This window comes from Anoplophora glabripennis, unplaced genomic scaffold (assembly GCF_000390285.2).
Source record: "Anoplophora glabripennis isolate ALB-LARVAE unplaced genomic scaffold, Agla_2.0 scaffold147, whole genome shotgun sequence".
Taxonomy (NCBI): domain Eukaryota; kingdom Metazoa; phylum Arthropoda; class Insecta; order Coleoptera; family Cerambycidae; genus Anoplophora; species Anoplophora glabripennis.
The window spans coordinates 707,881-728,612 of NW_019416251.1; the positions used below are offsets into that span (position 1 = coordinate 707,881).

General features: G+C 36.2%; 3 protein-coding genes across 3 annotated transcripts; all 3 read left to right on the forward strand.

Moving 5' to 3' along the window:
* The first annotated feature begins 3,305 nt into the window (after positions 1 to 3,305).
* Positions 3,306 to 4,890, forward strand: LOC108909593 (trypsin-7-like). Its single transcript, XM_018713975.1, has 3 exons — positions 3,306 to 3,585; positions 4,043 to 4,485; positions 4,597 to 4,890. Exons 1-3 carry the CDS (start codon positions 3,540 to 3,542, stop codon positions 4,864 to 4,866), a joined length of 759 nt encoding a protein of 252 aa, XP_018569491.1. The 5' UTR covers positions 3,306 to 3,539; the 3' UTR covers positions 4,867 to 4,890.
* Positions 4,891 to 6,034: 1,144 nt separating this feature from the next.
* Positions 6,035 to 7,696, forward strand: LOC108909592 (trypsin-7-like). The gene is made up of 2 exons (XM_018713974.1): positions 6,035 to 6,248; positions 6,955 to 7,696. The coding sequence occupies exons 1-2, from the start codon at positions 6,200 to 6,202 to the stop codon at positions 7,668 to 7,670; spliced, it is 765 nt and encodes a 254-aa protein (XP_018569490.1). The 5' UTR covers positions 6,035 to 6,199; the 3' UTR covers positions 7,671 to 7,696.
* Positions 7,697 to 8,829: 1,133 nt separating this feature from the next.
* On the forward strand, positions 8,830 to 10,659 carry LOC108909605 (trypsin-7-like). The gene is made up of 2 exons (XM_018713988.1): positions 8,830 to 8,907; positions 9,924 to 10,659. The coding sequence occupies exons 1-2, from the start codon at positions 8,859 to 8,861 to the stop codon at positions 10,643 to 10,645; spliced, it is 771 nt and encodes a 256-aa protein (XP_018569504.1). The 5' UTR covers positions 8,830 to 8,858; the 3' UTR covers positions 10,646 to 10,659.
* The last annotated feature ends 10,073 nt before the right edge of the window (positions 10,660 to 20,732 follow it).

A 20,732-nucleotide genomic window follows, 5' to 3' on the forward strand; every position in this document is an offset into this window, starting at 1 on the left:
GTTGTTTTAAATAAAAATAAATTACATTTATTATTATTATTATTATTAATTCTGCATGCGCTCTGCTAATTTGAGATGCGATTTTTTGTTGAAATTTTTATGTCCATTTAAATTTATTTCAGCAACTTTTACATCGGAAGAAGCAGTTTTCTTCTAATTTAATTTTTTTTTAACTATTAAATCTACAGCTGTAATGATACCAGATATGATTTCAAAGAAAAGCCCTCCAACTGAGTTTTTTTTTCTAACATCCAAGACCCCCGAAATCCGTCCACAAACCGAGCGCCCGCCAGCCGAACATATCCTCTCACTCCTGCAATACTGATAGCAGCATCGTCTAATACCACCTCGCAGTCCTCGCACCAGTCTGCTTCCGCTCTAGCCGGCGGGAGGAACGGGCAAATCAGCATGGCCGGCTCGCGAGGTACGTCAGCGAAGGTAGAGCAGTGGGGGTGGGAAGAGACTGACAGGACGTGGTGGAGGGGGCAAGCGGCGTCTAGACACTACGTCACGCCGGATCGAATCCTAGCCACTGACTAGTACGCCCGCCTTCTACGCGGTTTCTCTCGCTCTGTCGCGGCGCGGATGTGCCCCGCTGATGGCATCGTCGCGTCTCCTTCCTAGTCCCGTCCAGAGGGCGGGTTGTAGGCACTAAATTGGCGGTGTGAAAAATTAGAAGAAAAGGATATAAGGTCCTGTGAAATAAGTTACTATAAGATCCCAGAACAGCGACTGATGTGTGTGAAATGAAACATTCAGCGAATGGGCACATCAGTAATATTTAATTTGAGATTTTTCAAAAGCACTTAACCCCCTAAACATATACGGGCTGCTGCAGTCATTAATTTTCAGGGAAAATAAGGAAAAATCAGTAGAATACGAATACGCGATTAAAAAAATTTTAGAAGGAAAAAAAATATTTTCGAATCATTATTTAAACCCCTTTTGGGACGCTCCTGACCACTGACCTACGTCGAGAGTGAATCTTACCTAACTTTAATATTGTTAAAGTTTTCAGTGTTTTATAATTGAATATGAGTTTTTAATATTAATTAATCAGTTTGTAGTACACGTATACGTACTACAAACGGAATAATTAATTAAATATAATATTAAAAACTCGTATTCAATTATAAAAGTGACTTATTGCTTTTCAAAGAGTAGTCGTACCTACCTATTTAAAATGCTAGTACGTCTGAAAAAAACCACATTCGTCCATAGCACTTAATAATGTCGGAATCCGGTGCACTTTGATATTGAAATCAATGAAAAAAATTCAACATGATTGAATCACCCTGTAGTGCCATAGTTTATTGCAAGAACGGGGCAAGTTACATTTATGTCGATGGTTTTCTGCAAAATCTGACTATTAGGATTAGATAAGCGAAAATAAACGTTATTATTCATATTAATCTAGACAGATAGCCGCATTTCTGAAATTATCATTGCAAAATTTCACTCTTTTGTAAAATTTTATATATAATTTGATACAAGTATATTCAGATATCAATTCTTGAGAAAATCTTTAAAATGCAGAAATAGTTAAGCTCATCTATTGTGATTGTGATTGATTACGTGAGTTTATCTTCAAAGTCAAAGAGGTAATATTAGAAACAAGAAGAGATTGCAATTTCTTTGAAAGTTTTGCGTTATTTAAATATGTCAGGTATGGTTTTTTTTATCAACAATATTTGAACAGATTATTTCTATCTTTTTGGATAATTTATTAATACGGGTGCGATAAAATATGTTTATCGGATATTTGGATACTAACATTGATTTTCATGTATTTAAAGATTACTTGCTACTTAATGGTTTTGTCATTTGAATCCACCATATTCAGATATTGATGACAAAAATTGCATGAATTGATGGTAGTTTGTGACAAGTACTCTGGTAACAAATTTTGCAAGGAAAAGAAATAATTGTATTATCTCAAACTTTAACGCAAGTCAGTAAAAGCATTTGCTCCATTTTTCCGTGCCTAAATATCCGCCCTATTTGACGATGCTGTAACGATTCTTTGCAGGATAGGCGTCGAATAAAAAAAAATCACCACTTCGTAACTTCTACTTTATATGTATTGCTCTTCTATTTGGTATATATTCACATAATAACACATATTTGGGGCACCTAGTTACATATATAAAAAGCCAAAAAACTTTCGAATTAAAAAATAGAAATTAAAGAATGACTGATACAAAATAAAAAACAGTTCATTACAAAGCTACTTTCCAACAAAATTAAATGAAAAATCCAATGCATCAAAACAAACGGTTGACTAAAATGACAAAATGAGTAAAAACATTGTATTGATTTTTTTTGCACTTTATGATACATCTTTGAGAATCTAAAAAAATATCTGTTCAGCTACAATTCAGTATGGTGCACAAAAAGAATTGATGACGAGTTCTTGGAACCAAAATGTTAAAATCAAACTTTCAGTTCACAGTTTGTAAAGAGTTACAATATTTTTCCAAAATTTCAAAAATACGTAAAAATAATTAAAATTAAATATATTTTCTAAGATAAAAAAACTGAACCGTACAAAATTCCACTTAAATGTGAAAACAAATGACTGTGTGATATGGTGAAGTAAATGACCATAAATAAAATTATAGCACTGCACAAAACACTTTCAAATACAAAATCTCCAAGGCGTAGGTGTCCCTTTCCTTTTTTTTTCTCAAAGCGAACATATGTGATAAATTGCGACAAATAAGAAGTAAGAGATTTGTAGAACGGGTAAGAAAGACATTTAAAGTTTACTTTTGTCAGCCGTTCAGTTAGAAACGGTGTCGTTTTTGTATTTTTGAGTTATGATTATTGCTGGGATCCCGACATAAGTAAAGTTTTAAATTCTAGACTTATTGCTGCCAGGACTTTCTTGTGTATGTGTTCAATGTTATGACAAATTGTGTCTGTGCTATTTCAGAGCACGAATTTATTTCAATGCCGTTGCCGGAACTTTTGTAAAATGCGCTAAAGTGTCTCGATACGGTCATTATAAAGTCGTTCTATGACTTTAAATCGACCCTTGTGTCTTCTAAGATAAAACCACAGGAATTTGGAACAATGAAAGCGATATGGATGATCCTTACTTAAAAATATTCATAATCTATATAAGTAAATGTTTTACATAAGTATATATCTTTGATAAGAACGTTTGGAGTGGAACAAATAATTGTTCTTACAGATATCTCTAATAAAAATGTTGGTAGTAGTACTAGATTACTTGATTCTTCACCGATAATGTTTTATTTCAATTTTTTAGAAAATTTAAATTAAACTGTTTTTTATCACGAGATATTTTGACACTCAGTCTCTTAAAATGTTCCAATTTCGGTTTTTGGAATCAGTTAGCTAATCTTTTCCAAAGCGAAATACAATCAGAGATCTTTAAGTTAATATAAACATACATGTGATTGTTGCCGTAATACTAGAAAACTATAGAGATAAATTGATTAAATGTAAGCGGTAAGCAGTTGTAAAATGTTATAAAATCGATATTTTGCCGAGGTAGATTGAATAGTAAAAATATGAAGTCATTATTTGTGATTTTCGTGGTTGCCGCGGCAGTTTTAGGTAAATATAAATCAGTTGTTCAAACAGTTTATTTAATCCAAGTATATTTAAATTTAACATTAAAAAATAGTGGATATAGGAACTAAATTTATATATTTTTTAAATAAAACAAACACTATGTTGTATTTATAATCATGTTTAGTCATTTCATTTACTTCCCTCAGTATTCATTTATAACATTATACTGTGCTATATTATTACGCCACAAATGAATCTAAACATGCTTACAGAAGTACTAGCACAGTTCTTCCAGCCGGTAGCACCAAAGCAGGTGATCACATGATTAATTTGATTGGTTGAGTTAAATCAGATCATGTAAATTCAAACTTTTATTCCTATATTTACAACAAACATAGTAAAAACATGCAAAAAACATGAATAATACATTCTAAAATGTAAAGTACATGAAGTGAATTTCCACAATTTTTATCAATGGATTCCATAAATATTGTTTCAGGTGCCCCTTCTGAAGACGTAGACGGGAGAATAGCAGGTGGCTATGACGTCGACATAGCAAACTACCCCTACATGCTCCAGCTCGAGTACATGGATGAGCTCGTCTGCGGAGCAATCTTGGTTACCCCCAACTACGCCCTAACATCCGCCCAATGCTTACGGTCCAGATACGCCGAGTACTTCTTGGTCCGTGCTGGTTCCGCGACCCTATACGAAGGTGGACAAGAACTGCTCATTCAAAATATCGTGTACCATCCACAGTTCGAGGTCAGCAACAATAACTATGACGTGGCTCTTATGCTCTTATCTGGTAGCGTATCCAACGCCAATCCTATTTCATTGGCCACGAATGACGACGCCATTGTGGAAGGCGCTAGCCTCACAGTAGCCGGGTGGGGTTGGGAAGAGTTTGTTTACTACACCGAGTTTTCTACAAACCTTAAGGTAAGTTGACATTTTTCTTATACGGAAACTGCAACCGACAAATCCTTACGATTTGTCGCAGCGTGTGAAATTAGCATTAGCCGCACGTTATGATCATGTCTCACTGCCCAGGTTGTCGAGATTCCTATCCTAGGCAACGAAGCCTGCTCTAGTGCCTACGATATTGTTAGCGACGTGATGTTTTGCGCTGCATACCTGGAGGCTACCGGTAGGGGGTTCTGCTTCGGCGACAATGGTGGGCCAGGTGTAATCAACGGAGTCCTCGTCGGAGTTATATCCTTTGGCCAAGGCTGTGGAGATGGTACCCATGCTGGGGTACTTATTAGGGTTTCCAAAGTGAGAGACTGGATTTACAATATTATTGGAACAGTTGATGTTTGATGATATTAAAGACAATTAATTTGATATTTTAGATTTTATTTAATTATAAGGTTGATTTGGAGAACGACTATTCTGGTTCTGATGACTTTTTAGAATTAGAAGTTTGCTTTGAATAGTAACACTAACAACTTTTTTTTTTTTGGAACTCTGGAATCCTTTCGTGGTCGTGATCTAGTTCTAAGTTAGGTGTTATCTCAGAAACTATTAACAATTTATACCTTAATCTTTAACTCATATGATATAATCCTTCAGTTTCCTGATCGTTCCAGTATAGGTCAGGTTACTTATGTTAATCGCAATCTTTATATTGCACTAATTTTTGCTCTTTTTGTTATATTAGGTAAAAATTTTCAATTTATATTGTCATACTGGAATAATCTTTGACCAAAGTGGACGTTCAGTCGCGCCTCTTGATACCTCGTACCATTGGATGGTGTGTTCTAGGTGATCGCTGAGATGTTTTTGTAAATTTCCCACATAATTCGAAACATTAGATATTTTGTTGGTAATGTGCTGTCTTCTACTCTTTCGATCAATAAAATCGGGTTCTGTCGGAGTCATCTGCTTTGGCCTGGTGTGTCTGAAGCTCGACATTCCAGTCATGTTCTGCTCTGGCAGAGCGTTTTTGAAAAAATTGTAGTAAATATATCTTACTTAAAATAAAAAATTGTAACAGTAACAAATAATAAAATACGCGTTAATAACGTCTACCTTATTTTATCAATTATTATTTTTAATATTTCAATTATGTGACACTCGAGTAGAAAAATTATCAGTTTAAGCAATGCTACTGACGCAAGTCAGATACAATTCTGTAGGACTGATAAAAGTATATATTGAAATTTAAGTTCACATTTCTCAGATGTATTGTTGTCAAAATTAATTACAATAATCGTTAATCATACCAAGTAATATTTAAACAATGAATGGAAAATGTTAAATAGGCTAATCTAGGCAAAATATTTGCTTTACAAAAAATTTTATCTTGTTCCTCATTTCTTGGTAAGTATTCGTAAATAATACTTTATACGAAAATTTTAAAGATTAAAATAAAATTAATTGCCTGCAATTACAATGAGAGGTAAGTAATTGTTTTTATTTATTATTTTATTTATTCAATATCGGTAAGATTTTTTTCCTATTTTAGTTTCTTCTGTCAAGGATTTAGTCAAATAAAATTCATAATAAAGAACAAATTAAGGAATGTTAAAGTATTTATAACACTTAAATCACTAAGTAGGTACTTAGATAAGACTTTTTCTACAAAATAAATTCTGTGTGAACAAATAAATATGACAGTACAAGTGAAACAGTGGGAAATATTTGTTGGAAAATGACGCACTTTACCGTACTGATTTTGGTTCTCTTTGGCACCGGTTTAGGTATTCTACTTTCAATTTTATTTTACAGTCTTTTAGGGCAAATGCAGTATGAATTAAATTATTACTGGAATTTATAATTTTTGTTTTCATTTTACTTATCTTAATTTGTAATGTAATATAGCTGTAAAAGTATTGACAAAGTATTTCCAGATCAGGAATACTAAAGGAAGAAATATTGTTCTGTTTCTCGTATATTCGAATTAAAAATATACACTTGTACTTTAACAATTTAACTAATATCCCGCGACCGATAGACCGTAGATTAGCTATGCTTGTACGGAGGATTGGCACCCTCTGTGCAGGTATGGTAGGGTGGAAGAATGTTGGCTTGGGTCAATGTGAGAGATTGACACCGGATGGCATTTGACCACCCCCCTAATTAATGAGGTTTTCCAGGTTTCCCTCATTCCTGCACTGAATGGTGGTTAGGGCCTACCAACATAAGTCGTTCCTGGGCGCAAATGCGGCCTGCGTAATAATAATATGCCGCCTCCGCTCCCGCACAAGTCTCCGACTTCTGGGCTAACTCTCGTAGTTAGAATGAGGAGTAGAGATATTATTATTATTATATTGTGGATACCATTTGAATAGCTAAAACATGGTAAAATTTATTGTATTTAATGAAGAACCACTTACATACATAAAAATATGTAGTATTCATTAATTTTGTCATAAAAATTACGAAATTATAATAGATACTTTTTAGGGGTCCCGTATGGAGATCCAAATGGAAGAATATTTGGTGGAAACAAAACTAATATTGAAAACTACCCCTACGCTCTTCAGCTGTTCTATTTGGACAAACTACAGTGCGGAGGTATCTTAATTTCCGACCGTTTCGCTCTCACCGCTGGTCATTGCATAGCCAGGTGGACCCTAGATTATTTTCTGATCCGCGCTGGAACTACAACCCTCGGAGAAGGCGGCCAGACGTTCACTATTTCAGAAGCCACTTTCCATCCACAGTTCAACCTGAGCCATAATAACTACAACGCGGTTGTTCTTCGTCTCTCAGAGACCGTTTCAATCTCTAGCGCTAAACCCATACAATTAGCTGTGGATGATAGTGCCATTGCTCAGGGAGCGACAGTTCTTGTGGTAGGTTGGGGTTGGATGGAATCGAATGGCGATTATCCCACGACTCTTCAAGTTACTGATCTAACTATTCTCGGTGACGAGGAGTGTAAAAATTCCTACGATACGCCGGTCATCACAGAAGCCATGTTCTGTGGGAACTATTCGGGAACAATAATCAGAGATTTTTGTTTGGGAGACTATGGTGGTCCTGCTGTTGCAGACGGAATTCTGCAGGGGATCATATCTTTCGGCGAAGGCTGTGGTGATGGTTACAAAGGCAAAGTATTTGTAAAGATTTCTATCATAAGAGAATGGCTGCAGAATATTATTCAGTCAATTTATTAAATGATGGGATGGAACTTTTTTTATTTAATACCTCCAAATTCTGTGCAAGTCAAGGGTATATTATGAGGAAGTGTATATACTTTAAGGGGGCATTCGTTAGCTCAGAATAAGCAAAGAAGTTATAACAACCATTTTACATATTTTTACCTGAGTAATGGTCTTTTGTGTACTTCTGTATTGTACTTGTGTGACTTCTTGTATAATATAAATTGAATATTTCACATAAGCTATTTCTGAGCTCATACGCAAAAAAAAGAAAATATCATTTCCCATAAAGTTCGAAATATTAGCGATTTTCTTGTTGATGTGCTGTTTTCTGCTCATTCCACCAGTAGCATCGAGCTTTGGACTAGTATGTCTGAAGCGGTTTGCGGCTCCGTAGCGAAATTCGAAAGATTGGTGAAAATCTCAATACTGGTGCTGCCTAAGTGGCTTTGAGGAAAAGCTGTCCTAGCGAAGTTCTACTTTGTCAAACCGTTTTTGGAAAAATTGCGGTGCATATACTTGAGAAAAAAATTGTAATAGTAACAAATAATAAAATACGTGAAACATCCACATTATTTTATTAATTTTTTAAATATTTTAATTATGTAACACTCGAGTAGAAAAATTATAAGTTTAAGTAATGCTATTGACGCACGTGTCAGGAACAGTTATTAACTGTACGACTGATAAAAGTGTATATTGAAATTAGCGTTCACATTTTTCATAGTACTATTGTCAAAATTAATTACAATGGAAGATCATTAACCATACTAAGTAATATTTAAACAATGAATGGAAAAATGTTAAATAGGCTAATCTAGGCAAAATATTTATTTTACAAAGAATTTTATCTTGTTCCTCATTACTCTATAAGTATTTGTAAATAACACTCTATACGAAAATTTGAAAGATCAAAGTAAAATTAATTGCCTGCAATTAAAGTGAGAGGTAAGTAATTGTATTTATTTATTATTTTCTTTGTTCAATATAGGTAAGATTTTTTTCCTGTTTTAGTTTCTTAGTACTATCTTTCAAGGATTTAATCAAATAAAATTCATAATAAAGAACTAATTAAGGAATGTTAAAGTAACACTTAAATCACTAAGTAGGTACTTAGATAAGACTTTTTCTACTAAATAAATTAATGCGCAACCAAATAAATATGACAGTACAAGTGAAACAGTGGGAAATATTTGTTGGAAAATGACGCACTTCACCGTACTGATTTTGGTCCTCTTTGGCACCGGATTAGGTATTCTACTTTCAATTTTATTTTACAGTCTTTTAAAGCAAATGCAGTATGAATTAAATTATTACTTGAATTTATAATTTTTGTTTTCAATTTACTTATCTTAATATGTAATGTAATATAGCTCTAAAAGTATTGACAAAGAATTTCCAGATCAGGAATACTAATGGAAGAAATATTGTTCTGTTTCTCGTATATTCGAATTAAAAATATATATTTGTAATATAACTATTTAACTATTGTAAGTAATATTGTGGATACCGTTTGAATAGCTAAAACATAGTAAAATCTATTGTAATTAATGAAGAACCACCCTAAATACATTTTAGGGTGGCCCAAAAAAAACAAATTTTTTTTTCGGGTCTCTTGTGAAAATATGTTAGTTTATCATGTTTTAAGAGCCCCCTGATTTTTTTTTAAATTTTTTAAAAATTCCATAATCGTCAAAATTTTTTTTATTTTTTTCCTCGTTATTTTATCATTTTCTAGGTTGAAATAAATCTCGAAAATTTCTAATCGATATTTTAATTTCTAAAGGTCACTCATAATTATTTTAACTTTCAAAGTAGTGTACCTAAAATGCTATCGAGCGACCTCTAAAAATAAATATCAACGAACTAATATTTCTTTTAATTGAATTTGATGAACAAAATAATAGAAATAAATCACGAGACACTTCAAAAATTTCTCGAGACAAAATTTACTACGGCACTGTGAGTATCAAATATTTATAATTTTTTAATTTTTTAAAATGTGTCAGGTCAAAAAAGAATTAAAAAAAAATTTAATTTTTGACGATTTTGGAAATTTTTAAAAATGTTGAGCGACCTCTAAAAAAATTTTTTTTAAGCTGATGTTTTGAGGAGGCTCTTAAAACATGATAAACTAACATATTTTCACAAGAGACACGAAGAAAAAATCGTTTTTTTTTGGGCCGCCCTAATACATTTAATATCAAAATATGTAGTATTCATTAGTTTTGCCATTAAAATTAGAAAATTATAATATATACATTTTAGGGGTCTCGTATGGAAATCCAAATGAAAGAATACTGGGCGGAAACGAAACTGACATTGAAAACTACCCTTACGCTCTTCAGCTGTTCTATATGGACCAACTAGAATGCGGGGGTATCTTAGTTTCTGAACGTTTTGCTCTAACCGCTGGTCACTGCATAGCCAGAAAGACCGTAGAATATTTTCTGATCCGCGCTGGAACTACAACCCTTGGAGAAGGCGGCCAAACGTTCACTATATCACAAACCACTTACCATCCACAGTTCAACCTGAGCCATAATAACTACGACGCGGTTGTTCTTCTTTTGTCAGAGACCGTTTCAGTCTCTACAGCGAAACCCATACAATTAGCTACGGACGATAGTGCTATCATCGAGGGAGGGACGATTCTAGTAGCAGGTTGGGGTTGGACGATACTGAATACGAAAAATGAGTTTTCCACGACACTTCGAGTTACTGACCTAACTATTCTCGGTGACGAAGAGTGTAAAAATTCCTACGATACACCGGTCATCACGGATGCCATGTTCTGTGGGAACTATTCGGGAACAAAGATCCGAGATTTTTGTTTTGGAGATTATGGTGGACCTGCCGTTATCGACGGGATCCTGCAGGGTATCATATCGTTCGGCGAGAGCTGTGGAGATGGTTACAATGGCAAAGTATTTGTAAGGATTTCTATCATAAGAGAGTGGGTGCTGAATATTATTCAGTCAATTGATTAAATGATGAGACGGAACTTTTTTTTATTTAATACCTCCAAATTCTATGCAAGTCAAGGGCATATTATGAGGAAGTCTATATACTTTAATGGAGCACTGGTTAGCTTAAAATAAACAAAAAAATTTATATAAATCTTGGTCTAGAAACGTACTTTCGATAATGGATAAGTTTATATCCTGCATGTATAATATAAACTGCTTAGTTCACATAAACTATTTCTGAGTTTATACGCAAAAAAGAAACCACATCTTGCCATATTTTCTTTAATAACAACAATAGCTTCTTATTTACTAGAAATTTCATATTGCATAATACCCTAACCACCGTACTCGGTACTAACATGCATTGTTATGGTGCGCATTTCGATTATATTTCACTGTTATGAAACGAAACCGATGGAATTTAATTTTGAAAGCAAGTCTGAGGCGTATATGTTGCGGGTAACCGCAACTCGTACAGCTCCGAAGAAGGAAAATAATACGAGACCTTGTCAGAACCACCTTGTGCAGAATGCAGTCAGATCTGTAAGATATTATTTTTAAATCAAAACACAGTTAGCGAGACTGCTTGCCCCCAGACAAGCCGCGTTATAAGCCGGGCCAGTTTTTAACGTCTTCTGTTGTTATTGACCGAATGCTTAGGCCTTATCTGGGTTCGCATATACTGAAAGAACAGTTTGATTAGTATTGATATATCATACATCATATGTGAATAGCCTTGTGCGGAACTAATATATTTCGGCACGTGTATAGGTTGCAATATAAGGAATATTTTACGTTATAATGGAAGAACTACCACTAACGGCACGTTGTAGCAGTTTTTCAAAGATACCATTAACTCATGTGGAACATTGTATCTGCATCTGATGCTATTGTGGGTACCTGAAAGCAACTGTACAATGAATTGCATACCGCTTCCGTGTTACATGATTTATGCAAGACCATGGTTAATGCATACAATATTGTGGGACGAAAAGCACAGGAAACGGTAGAGACTCACGCTATTTGCCTTTGTTGCCGTACGTTCTATTAGTTGCGGCTAGGACTACACTAATTGTGACGTGTATAGACACCTGAGGCCTTTGTATGGCCGTATTTAAAGAGATACGATCGTACGGTTATTTATAAAATTCGAAATATTTAGAATTATTCAAATTTCGTGGCTGAAAACGTACATGGGTATTGTATTTTTGAAACCGAGTGAGTTGCGCGAAACTAAATGTGTACAAGACATAGCTAGCACCATGCGGTTATTTATACAGGAATGGATGTGCACGTGAGCATGGAATGAATATTTCTTTTTGTTGCGATAGTGCCTAATTGTTGTAGTAAACGTTTCTGGGTAACAACAGTTGCAAAAATATAATATTTTAACAGAAAATATCTTTCAGAATCCGAAAAATAGGAGGTTCCGTTTGAAAAACAGAACTATTAAACTAGGTTTATTACGTATTCCAGGGAACATCGCGGTTTTACGCAATCAACTAAATTTTAAAACTGATTAATATACGGGGTTTCGCAACTTACAGCCATTAAATCAGAGCGGACCATAAAATACGAGAGGTTCAATATTAAACAGCAAATTTAATAGATATTTATTCGCGGCCATAAAGTCATAAATAATGTTCCCCATAATAGATTCCATTACGGCAAAAGTAAAATAAAGACCCGCCGCGTTTATTTTTCACATAAACAGGCGGGTTAATACTTTCGAAAACTCCATTCTCCATTGTTATTGGAAATTTAACGGTGACATTCAATTTAGTAGCAATTTAAAAGTAATTTCGTAAAAATAAAGCAATGAATGTTGTATTGATTGGAAAATAAAAAGCCTCGCAGGAGTGGAGGAGCGACCGAAGCTCATCGCAGCGTTCTGACGGCAAAAAAATAGACAGTGGATCAAATCTTCCGTGTAAGGAGGCATCAATCAACGGCATCGGGGATTGCTGGCGTATTATTTTCGAACGAAGTACGGTTCGTTGTTTTCTAATGCTGATGGATAGCATTAAACGTCAGGAACTAATGTCTTTATTTTATTTCGAGAAAATGACTACGTACTTCCATTTTATCTACTTATTTTACTTATCGGTTCCGTCTGAATATCAATAGTTCCATCAATCACAGAATAATATTTTATCGATGATTCGATAATATATTTTATAGTCGTGTGTAATCAATTTTTTCCACAACAAATAAAAAAAACAAAAAAATCAATTACTAATTAGGTCACACCTGAGGTTAATAGGAAAAACGCATGGCAACGAAATTAACCCAGTTTCGAAAATAATTCGATAATTTTTCAAAAAGCTCCCGTCAAATCAACCGCAGTCACAAACCAACAACGGCGAAGGCGAAGTTGTAGGGCGGAAAAACACATTTTCACTACAGTTTTGAAAATTTCTCAGAATCGTCCCTTACGAAGCACGATTGCCCCTAAAAGCCATCAGACTAAATTTTTACGCATGTGTCGAAGACTTCCCGTAATTCCACTATGAAGCCATAATTACCGCCAAAAGTTATCAACCGTATAGCGTAATAAGGCGCAGAAAATTTCACCACTCTTTTGAATTTTGAAGTCCAGGATCACAACTAGTCATAATAAATTTAAACTTAACAATTCTTTGAAAAACGCCCACAATCCATAGAATAATGTTCCATTCTTCCAATGCGACATTGCTACAGGATCCTCTGCGGAGCCATCGTACTACGCGTTCGAACGTCAACCTAGTTCAATAACCTGGTGTAATTCAGTGCTTGTTGAGACATGTAGAGTAGTTAGGAATGTTGTCTGTGGAGTTAGGTGTATAAAGTTAACATTTTAAACATTCCTCAAATACAAAAATCATTCTAATGCGCAAACTCCCATATTTTGATATGTAAACAATGTTAATCGCTTTTTTGCCCAAAACGAAAAGAAATCGAGAAATGACGAGTAAAATATTGCAACCGGATGAAAAATATGCATTGTTTACAAATACTTTTGCAAACGTCAAATTTATAAATATGATAGCGACATGTAAAATTCATGTGCCGAGAACGAGCAAGAAAAACACATTTCAAAGCCCCTTAAAAGCGAGTGTGTTTGCACAAGAGACACGCAATATCTATATAATAACAACAAATAAAAATCGGACTAGCTTGCGGCGTATAAGAGCGTATCAAGTGGAGGGATGTGTGTGTTTACGTTAAGGTGAGCCCTGGAGAACCGCTGCACGTGTGCAAACAGGCGCCCGCCGTAGCCGTCTAGACGCCGCGACGCTGGCATTGTCTAGTCCTGTGCGGAATATGCCAGATACCTTGGCGGGAGATTTCCCTCCGGAGCGAAAATTCCGAATTTTCTTTACGGATTGGTTTCGGTTCAATTCCAAAGCCAGCCAGCTGTATTTGCGTTATCGGGGGATAGTGCAAATTTGCTCGGTTTAGTTGGAGGGATTATAAATGGAATTTTATGATGGCAAAATCTGGGTCTTCCAAGCAGGTGTTCGCCATTTAACGTCGACGTTAAATTATGAGATAGAAGAGCCAAGAAAATGTCTAAGTATTGCTTGTATTGTTTTTTGAAGTGATCCTAAAAAAAAATTATAGGAAAAATCGTATTTGTGTAACACTAATAATGACCATTTTTAATAAAATTTAAAATAAATAATATCGAAATTGCTCAAACAAGTTGAGGAACTCTGGAATGTACCTCGTATAAAGAAAGGCTCGAAATATTTGGAATTATTCAATTTTCGTGGATGAAAACGTATAGTTTTTCCGATATCAATTGAAGAAGCAACAAATTGATAGTAGGTACCAGGTTCGGTCGCTGACGCAGCAACTCGGCATTGAAATATTTGAAAAACTTGTTCCCATATTTATTTAGCCATACCTATATACAGGTCTGGTCGAACAAAACGTGGAGGCGATAGAAATGTATCCGCTCGGTTGAAGAATGCGAGCGCGGGCAAAGAAAAACGATTACAGTTGCATTGGGCTACTGGGCAATAAATCACAGCAGATGACAAGTGGTTGATAAACTCTTCAGAGCATCCTGATCAAAAATTCTCATGGGCATAAAACCCGGAAACCGCTCCCAACCCCCCAAAACCACCCCCAAAGGTCAGGGGCTCATTATACCACACCACCAAAAAAGTATCAGACCCACACATGCAATGTATGGTTTCCGGTGTATTTTTGAGCGCTGGACACGAATATGTCATCATTTTTGCTCTAGCACGTATCAGTCTCAGCAAATCGCTAAAGAAGCTTCAGAAAACTGAAGAAAAAACATTGTGGACTGTGATTCACATGCGATATGTGGTTTCCGGTGTATTTTTGCACGCTGAGCACGATTCTGAGGTCAAATTACCTTAAGCTAATCGCTGAAGAAGCTTCAGTAAGAAAGAACACCATGGTTCTTCAGTGGTGTGTACATATCGCATGTGAATTACAGAACACAATGTTCTTTCTTCCGTTTTTGAAGCTTCTTCAGTTATTATNTACAAATTATTATAATTTTTTACCTTTAGCAGAAAATTTTTTTAGGGACGCCTATGAAACTCATTAAATTTTATGTCCAACTGACTTAGGAAAGACTATACATAGGTAGGTATTGAATTTTTGAAACCGAGAGGTTTCCACCCAAAGGACCCCGCAAAAACCTTATGGAAATGGATCCCCGGTGAATCTCTTTCAAATTTTGAGAATAAACTCTTCAGAGCATCCTGATCAAAAGTTCTCATGGGCATAAAACCCGGAAACCGCTCCCAACCCCCCAAAACCACCCCAAAGGTCAGGGGCTCATTATACCACACCACCAAAAAAGTATCAGACCCACACATGCAATGTATGGTTTCCGGTGTATTTTTGAGCGCTGAACACGAATATATCATCATTTTTGCTCTAGCACGTATCAGTCTCAGCAAATGGCTAAAGAAGCTTCAGAAAACTGAAGAAAAAATATTGTGGACTGTGATTCACATGCGATATGTGGTTTCCGGTGTATTTTTGCATGCTGAGCACGATTCTGAGGTCAAATTACCTTAAGCTAATCGCTGAAGAAGCTTCAGTAAGAAAGAACACCATGGTTCTTCAGTGGTGTGTACATATCGCAAGTGAATTACAGAACACAATGTTCTTTCTTCCGTTTTTGAAGCTTCTTGAGTCATTAGTTGAAGACTTAAGGTAATTAAAGCACATTTGACCTCAGAAACTTGCTCAGCGTGCCAAAAATCGACCAGAAACCAAATATCGCATGTGAATCACAGGCCACAATGTTCTTTCTTCAGTTTTCTGAAGCTTCTTTAGCGATTTGCTGAAGACTGATACGTGCTAGAGCAAAAATGATGACGTATTCGTGTCCAGCGCTCAAAAATATACCGGAAACCATATATGTATTGCATGTGTGGGTCTGATACTTTTTTGGTGGTGTGGTATAATGAGCCCCTGATTTTTGGGGGTGATTTTGGGGAGTTGGGAGCGGTTTCTGGGTTTTGTGCCCATGAGAACTTTTGATCAGGATGCCCTGAAGAGTTAATTCCCAAAATTTGAGAGAGATCCACCGGGGATCCATTTCCATAAGGTTTGTGCGGGGTCCTTTGGACTGGACATAGCTAATACAATGCGTAACATCGCCTTACTGCTAAAACTTAGTTACCAGAATTTAATCTTCAGTCATTTTCAAGGAAAACGCATTTCCCGAGTTTGATCACAATCACAAACAGTTACAATTCGGGGCCTAAAATAACGTCTGATATTTTTGTACATACAATATGCACAATTGCGTACGCTTTAAGAGTTTGATGCAGCATTACAGAACGACCGCGACAAGCAGCTATTTTAAAATTTCCACTGTCTCGTGGATCTTTTACTGCGACAGTCAAGTGCATTGGCACATTGCGAGGGCTGTCCTTACATAATAACACGTCGACATGTAGACAGCGGGGGCTGAGCCTTACAGACACCTTGTTCATGTAACAGGTGCATATTCAGCTCATTTGCATACCTTGCGTGTGTATTCATTCCTGCCTCTCCGAATCCTACCAGCCAGTTCTTATAGCGAGACGAAAATTGCATTTGCCGTTAAAAATATTTACGAAAACGCTTCTACACCTAGATTTGCAAAAGACGAGAAGAAAATATAGCGAAATATTTCTTATAAGCTATTTAAATACAGGGCGTCTCATTAAAATGTATGGTTGGATTTTAATGGTAACAAACTCTCCTTCGATCATATCCTTCACAATACAAACTGTATGCTTCATACAATAGTTTTAGATTTTGGTGCGCCTCAAGGATCCAAGCTTGCGCCACTTCTTTTTATTTGATTTATTAATGAACTTGTTTAACATTAAAATCCTTTTTGAAAATTCGAAAGGGCAGTAAAAATTAACCGATTCGAAAGATAGGCGACTTTTAGGATGCTCTGGTGCGACTATTATTTACAAACGGATCTAGTAAAATTCCATTAATGTTTTTAATTGTCGTAATCTTACTGCATTTCATTTCGCAGTTACCATTAAAAAATTGAAGCTTTATTATAAGTAAATTTTAATTTTGAATGAGTATCTTTTCAATTAGTAAAACATAAATGACTGTGTTCAACACAACATGATACAGGTAGCGGATACAACGCTACCTAGCATTAATATTTCCAAGAATCACTTTTATTTTCTTTTGGGGAACGATCTGGCCCCCCGCTGGAGCTCCCCCGGCCCGATACGCCACCACTCTGGGAAAAATGCAACGTGCTACAAGCATGTGTAATTGTGTTTTGTTAAAGCCGCACTTGGTGATGTAGCCGGCAGTCTAGACGGGCGAATATTGGTCGTCAATGGGGGGCGACTGCACCTGCACCGAGAGGGTGTCGTCGCTGCGGCAGCTCGCAGACTAATTTTAGTAACTTTCATGGTGAATCCGAGTACTTCTATTTTTTTACCGATGTTGAACTTAAAAACTATGAAATAAGTAAAATAAGAGTGCGTGGAAAATTACTATCATGGATATAATCTCTTCTGTAGTGACTGTCACTCTGAAAAATGTTTTAAATGGCGTATCCTATCTCTAGTTTATGCATCGGACCCTACAAGGAACTGTGTATACAGGGTGTCCCGCAATTAGTGTGCAATATTTTAGCAGTGGATTCTACAATCAAAAATAAGATTATTTTTTCCTATAAACAAGGGTCGAAAAATGCTTCCTAAAGGTGCTACGCCCTCCTAAAAGGGGCCTCAGGAGATCATATTTTTCAAAATATTAATTAGGTGTCTAAAGACGTGTTACTAAATTCCCTGTTGGGTTTCAGCTCTCTGTCAATATAACGATAACAATTATTGCAAAAGGAATTAAAGAATGGAGATAGGAAATGTCATTTTACGAGAGAAATACTTTTAAGAAAAAATTACAGTGCTAGTCTAGTTGAGTATAGTTACACGCATACTCATTAACAAGCATAGATTTTCTCTTGTCGAAGATTATATTATGCAAATGTTTGTAAAAGTGCAATCTAAATCTTCATTAATTATTTTCCGTGCAAAAGGGCGCTTTCATATAAATTCTACTAGAAGAAAATGATAGCTTAATTATAAAAATATGTCCTCCATCCCAGCTCGGCGGCAATAAAGTTTCTGGTAAATTTAATCAGCTCGTTTTCATTCAGGGCCCGATATCTCCTTAAATTTGGCCCCTGAATAGAGGCGCAATTCTTTTTCCGAGTTTGTCGTTGTTAGCAAAAAAAGGGGGCGCTCCTTCTAAAGAGGGTTATCATCGAGTGTGGCCGGGGTCACTCTCAATTAGCTTCCTAAGCCTTAGTGCTGCCTGACGGTGATTTACCAGATACTTTTACAAAAGGCGTCCTGATGGCTGATTCTCTCCTCCGTCTGGGTCCTTGCAATTTGTTAAATGACCGTCTTTTAAATTTCAATTCTCTCGTGATGCGCCTTTCAGAAATTAGAAACTTAAGCTAAAATACGTGTGAAAAAAGTAAATTATAATTTATTTCGATTCAACAACAACAAGTCAAAAGTATTTTACGCCCTAAAACGGTTTGTTTCCCCAGGCGAGCTCATGCCCAGGCAGCGCATCGGCTATAGCAGTTTACGGGAATTTCAAACGCCTTAATTGTTCTAGGAACAACAATCTATTTCAGCGGAAAAATTAAAAATTTATTATTCTATGCGATATAAGTTTCCTGGGAAATTATGCCTTATAAAATATTTCTCCGGGAAAATAGAGTCTTTGTCATCTGTTGTTGTTTTCACAAGTTTGTGTCACTCGAAGATTAAGTCGTAAATATTTTACAAGATTCGTTCGATAAGGTGAATATTAAAATAATTGGAATATTTTACTTTAAGGTTTTTATTCCGTAATTAATTATCCTTAAACATATTTCTCCTTCCGATTATAATTACCTTCCTCACTGAATGAATAATAGGCGAGGTAACCTCCAGAGAATTATGGTACACTTAAACAGAAGCATTTAAAAAGTTAATAATCGATACGAATGGCCTATTAACACCTCGGGATTGGTTTAAATGCTCGTTGATTATATTCTCCGAGGCTAATGAAATAATTACATGACAAAGTTCAGTAGCATACGCGCAACGCGGCCACTGAATAATCTAGATGGTAATAACTGCAAGCATCAAGTTAATTGGTTTTGTTTCGATAAAAGGATTAAATGCGTCCAGTCACGAACGCCGGGCATATCTGCGGCCCAAACTTGCGGGAAAATACCCCTATGTGACTGCGGGAAAGGACGGTTCTCACATGTCGTTCCATTTTATGTACAGGACCTTCTCAAATAAGTGGATTATTTTGCGAACCAAAAAGAAATTAATGTCGGTTTTCGCTCCACTTTCCAATCTGAGCTAGCAAACCGTTCTCAGCCCATTTACGCGAAGTTGAATCTAAATTTTAGACTAATTGTGGAAAATTTCCTTCGGAGCCCTATGTGAGGCTCCCAACGAGCGACCGACAACGATGTGCAGGTTAGTTTCAAATTGTCAGAAATAAAAAGTTTCTTAAATACATCGAAATTCGAACTGAGGCAGGGCAGCAGAAAGATATACTACCACGCCGAATAACATCCAGATGTCAGGACAGGTTGAGCAGATTCCAAAAATCAACAAAATCCGGAGAGGCAAAAAGTTAAAAATTAAGGCAAATATCGCTGCAGGACTTCTACGGAGCCGTCGTGGGAGGTGTTCGAACGTCTACACTGGTACCTTGTAACTCACTAACCTGGACAATATATGTTGTAAGCTTCGTTACCGATCTACAGGGTGTAGAAATTTTAAGATTTTTAACATTTTTTTCTCTATAGCTCCTACAGTTTTTGAGATATTTAGCTCAAATTTGGAATATAGGTTACGCTGTATGGCTTACATCATTGGGCATGCCAAATGGTCGTGATATTCTACAGAGTGATATTTTTTCTGGGGGTCATGCTCCCTTTTCTTCCCCTGAACTTTTGTGCGGTGTGTCACTGGTAGATTCTGTAATCAAAATTGACATTTATGTTTTGTTGAGAAACTTTTTGGTCACCTATGATTTTTTCGTATTTGCGACCGTAAAATTCAATTTTGATTTTAGAATCTACCAGCGGCGCACCGCACAAAAGTTCAAGGGAAGAAAAGGGGGCATGCCTCAGAAAAAATATCACTCTGTAGAATATCACAACCATTTGGCACGCCCAATAATGTAAGGCCTACAGCGTAACCTATATCCCAAATTTGAACTAAATATCTCAAAAACTGTAGGAGCTATAGAGAAAAAATTTAAAAAATCTTAAAATTTCAACACCCTGTAGATCGGTATATAACGTGTAACCCGAAAAATTACCAATTCCCTATCGTTGTGTACAAGTATTTTTACGTTACGTAAGACACTTGTTCGTCCTCGGGCCTGTCGCACTCCATCAGCGTTTCGTTTTTTCGCCGCCACTGCATTTTAGAAACAGCCGAGTCAAGTAACTTCGCTGCAAAGCCAGACCACTCGACGAGGGTCTCCCGCCGGCCCCCGGCAAGGCGGCCGCGGCCTACTCGACCACCGCCACAAGCTGAAGGACGTCGAAGGTAATCCACCGCTGCCGCCCGCCGACTCCGAGAAC

Coding starts and splice junctions, on each gene's coding strand:
- LOC108909605 (XM_018713988.1), top strand. CDS start 8,859: ATGACGCACTTCACCGTACTGATTTTGGTCCTCTTTGGCACCGGATTA. Junction 8,908..9,923: donor CCTCTTTGGCACCGGATTAG/GTATTCTACTTT, acceptor TATACATTTTAG/GGGTCTCGTATGGAAATCCA.
- LOC108909592 (XM_018713974.1), top strand. CDS start 6,200: ATGACGCACTTTACCGTACTGATTTTGGTTCTCTTTGGCACCGGTTTA. Junction 6,249..6,954: donor TCTCTTTGGCACCGGTTTAG/GTATTCTACTTT, acceptor GATACTTTTTAG/GGGTCCCGTATGGAGATCCA.
- LOC108909593 (XM_018713975.1), top strand. CDS start 3,540: ATGAAGTCATTATTTGTGATTTTCGTGGTTGCCGCGGCAGTTTTAG. Junction 3,586..4,042: donor GGTTGCCGCGGCAGTTTTAG/GTAAATATAAAT, acceptor ATATTGTTTCAG/GTGCCCCTTCTGAAGACGTA. Junction 4,486..4,596: donor AGTTTTCTACAAACCTTAAG/GTAAGTTGACAT, acceptor CTCACTGCCCAG/GTTGTCGAGATTCCTATCCT.